Source organism: Solanum verrucosum, unplaced genomic scaffold (assembly GCF_900185275.1).
Source record: "Solanum verrucosum unplaced genomic scaffold, falcon-dt-bn FXZP01000007.1, whole genome shotgun sequence".
Lineage (NCBI taxonomy): Eukaryota > Viridiplantae > Streptophyta > Magnoliopsida > Solanales > Solanaceae > Solanum > Solanum verrucosum.
In genome coordinates this window covers 2838371-2840981 of record NW_026020177.1, presented here as the reverse complement: position 1 = coordinate 2840981, position 2611 = coordinate 2838371, and the positions used below count along the sequence as shown (strand labels likewise).

Below are 2611 nucleotides of genomic sequence, written 5' to 3'. Positions count from 1 at the left end.
CAATAAAAAATAACCTCAACATAACTATCCATTATAACTTATCTCAACATAACTTATCCTATCATAATTAATTTCAACATAACTTGTCTTCAAACCAAACGACCCCAAGAGTATACGTGAGCTACTTTTATAACAATAGGGGTGTATGTGAACCATTATTATAACATTAAAAATATATATCAACTCTAAATGACAAAGTTGAAAGCCACATCATTGATTGTTCCCTCCCTTACTCTCTCTCCTTCTAATTCTTTGATCTCCTCTATCGTAGTCTTCTCTCTCCCAAGTTCAAAAAAGATTCAAGTTAACTATTCGAAGTTTGAACTCTAGAAGCAGGTTAGTGTATAAATTTTGGAGCTTTTTGATGCAATTTTAATGACAATTAAGAAAATAAGATGTTTCACTTTAAGATCATTAGCTATATAAAAAGAGTTCTTTACTGTCAAAATTAGCAATAGATCAACCACAACAAAAATCATCTCTAAAATCTTTAAAAAAAAAAAAAGAAACTTAAATGTATAAAGAGTTTCCTCATGTAATATAGCTTGGATTATTTCAACGGTGTATATTTGTTGCTCATTACTTCAGTGATGTTGATGAAATAAAATATGCATGAATGGGAAACCAAGAAAATAAAATCCTTGTATTTTTGGTAAACAAGTTCATAATTTAGGTAGAACAATAAATATAGATTGTAGAGTCTTAAAGTTACTTTCTACTATTACTTATTTTATTGAAAACTTAAATATTGCAAAAAGTAAAACTATACTTGAGAGTTTACCTACGATAGCTTTAAATTACTTGATCGTGTAAAAAACATCTTACATCATCCGTGAATATTAGTTAAAGATAAGCTAAGATATAAGATAAGATTACGTAGAGAGTACCGACAATGTAGATATACCACTAGTTACATTAATTTGTTAACATTTTAAAGGTCCTCCTATTTTCATTCATGTCAACCAATTTTCTATGGTAATTCTAACTCTCCTCTCTCCCTTAACTAATTGTTCATTCTACTCTTCCTCTTCCTTTCTATTCATTCCTCCCTTTTACAATTTGGTCAATTAATTCATAACTTTGAATAAAACATGGAATATTTATTCCTTTCTTTCCTCTTTCTATTCACCCTCACTTTAGCACAATCTATTAATAATGATAATATAAATTCATCCCCAAATATTGCACCAAGCATGCAACCCACAACTTCTCCAAAAGAAAATGCAAATTCACCAACTAGTCATTCTGCATACCCTCCTGGATATGAAAATGAAAATGCACCATCACAATCACAATTTCCGTCTATTATCCCTCTTGATAAAATTTCTGGCCTCTCATCTTCTCTTATTCCCACCAATACGCGAAAAGACGATGGTGGGAATAGTGAGACTAATAATATTATAAAGAAGATATGCGACAATACTGACTACCCTGACCTTTGCACCACAACTGTCGGCCCATTTATGCGCGGAGGTATCATCAACGTACAAAATGTTCTCCAAGTGGCCATGAAACAGAGCGATGCGTTTGCCAAATTGGGATTTGCAACATTTAAAAGAGCTTCAGAATCCCCTGTTACTCCACCTAGAACTAAGAAATTGCTTAAAACTTGCCTCGATAGTTGGGATACTGTGTTGTACAATTACGAAGAAGCTTTAGAGGCTCTGCGTATTCATGACAGTGGACGTATGAACAGCATGCTCAGTGCTGCAATTACTGATATCTCTGATTGTGAAGATGCCTTTGAAGGTGTCATTACACCTATGTCTGGGTATAGTGACAGGATGACTAAAATGACAAGTAATTGCCTAGCCATTGGTTCACAACTCGGGGATTAGACTAGACAATTACCTATCAAGTTAATGCTCAAAAACACACCTAAGTTATTACCTATTCACAAGTTTCATATTTCAATTATCTGTTCTTCTATTTATCAATCTAAACTATCACTCCATTTCTATTAAAACACACTCGATGTTGAGTTGGACAAATATGTATTTCTAATCGACAACAGTCGCAAGCAGGACAACTCAACATTGAGACGTGTTATAATACAAAGAGAATGATGGTTAATTGATGGAACAATGAATATAGTTGAGGTATGAATATCCCCAAAAAAATATAATTTAGATATATTTTTACCATTAATTATTTGTTATTTACTAAACTAATTAGATATATTAGTCTAGATGGATGAGTAGGATCACTACACAAGTGGTCCTTAATCACCTCTCCTAATGTATTATACAATTTACTTATTGTGATTACGTCATCTTTTGACTTATGTGTGATTTGTGAGAAATATGTAGAAACAATCTCTTTTGCAGAAGTAAAAGGGAAAGGACTGAATATAGATAGTGACAGAGCTAAGAATCTTGGATTAAAAAGAAAATCCAAAAAACGTCACATTTAGGATATGAATATGTAATTTTCTTATATTAAGGGAATTTAAAATTTTATACATATATAAACAAATTTGTCTTTATCCAATTTCCACCAAAAACTTTCTGATACATATATTGTTATGAAATCTGTATTTTAAATCAATACTACTGATAACAAAACTTTGCAGAAATAGTAAATTTCAAAGTTTAAATCACGTAGTGAAGAA

The 2611-nt window shown here is 31.5% G+C and overlaps 1 protein-coding gene across 1 annotated transcript; it reads left to right on the top strand.

Moving 5' to 3' along the window:
* The first annotated feature begins 1024 nt into the window (after positions 1-1024).
* Positions 1025-1838, top strand: LOC125829021 (uncharacterized). The gene has a single exon (XM_049508303.1). The coding sequence runs from the start codon at positions 1092-1094 to the stop codon at positions 1836-1838; it is 747 nt and encodes a 248-aa protein (XP_049364260.1). The 5' UTR covers positions 1025-1091.
* Positions 1839-2611: the final 773 nt, after the last annotated feature.

Excerpts from the sequence above, each read along its gene's own strand:
- LOC125829021 (XM_049508303.1), top strand. The coding sequence starts at position 1,092 with ATGGAATATTTATTCCTTTCTTTCCTCTTTCTATTCACCCTCACTTTA.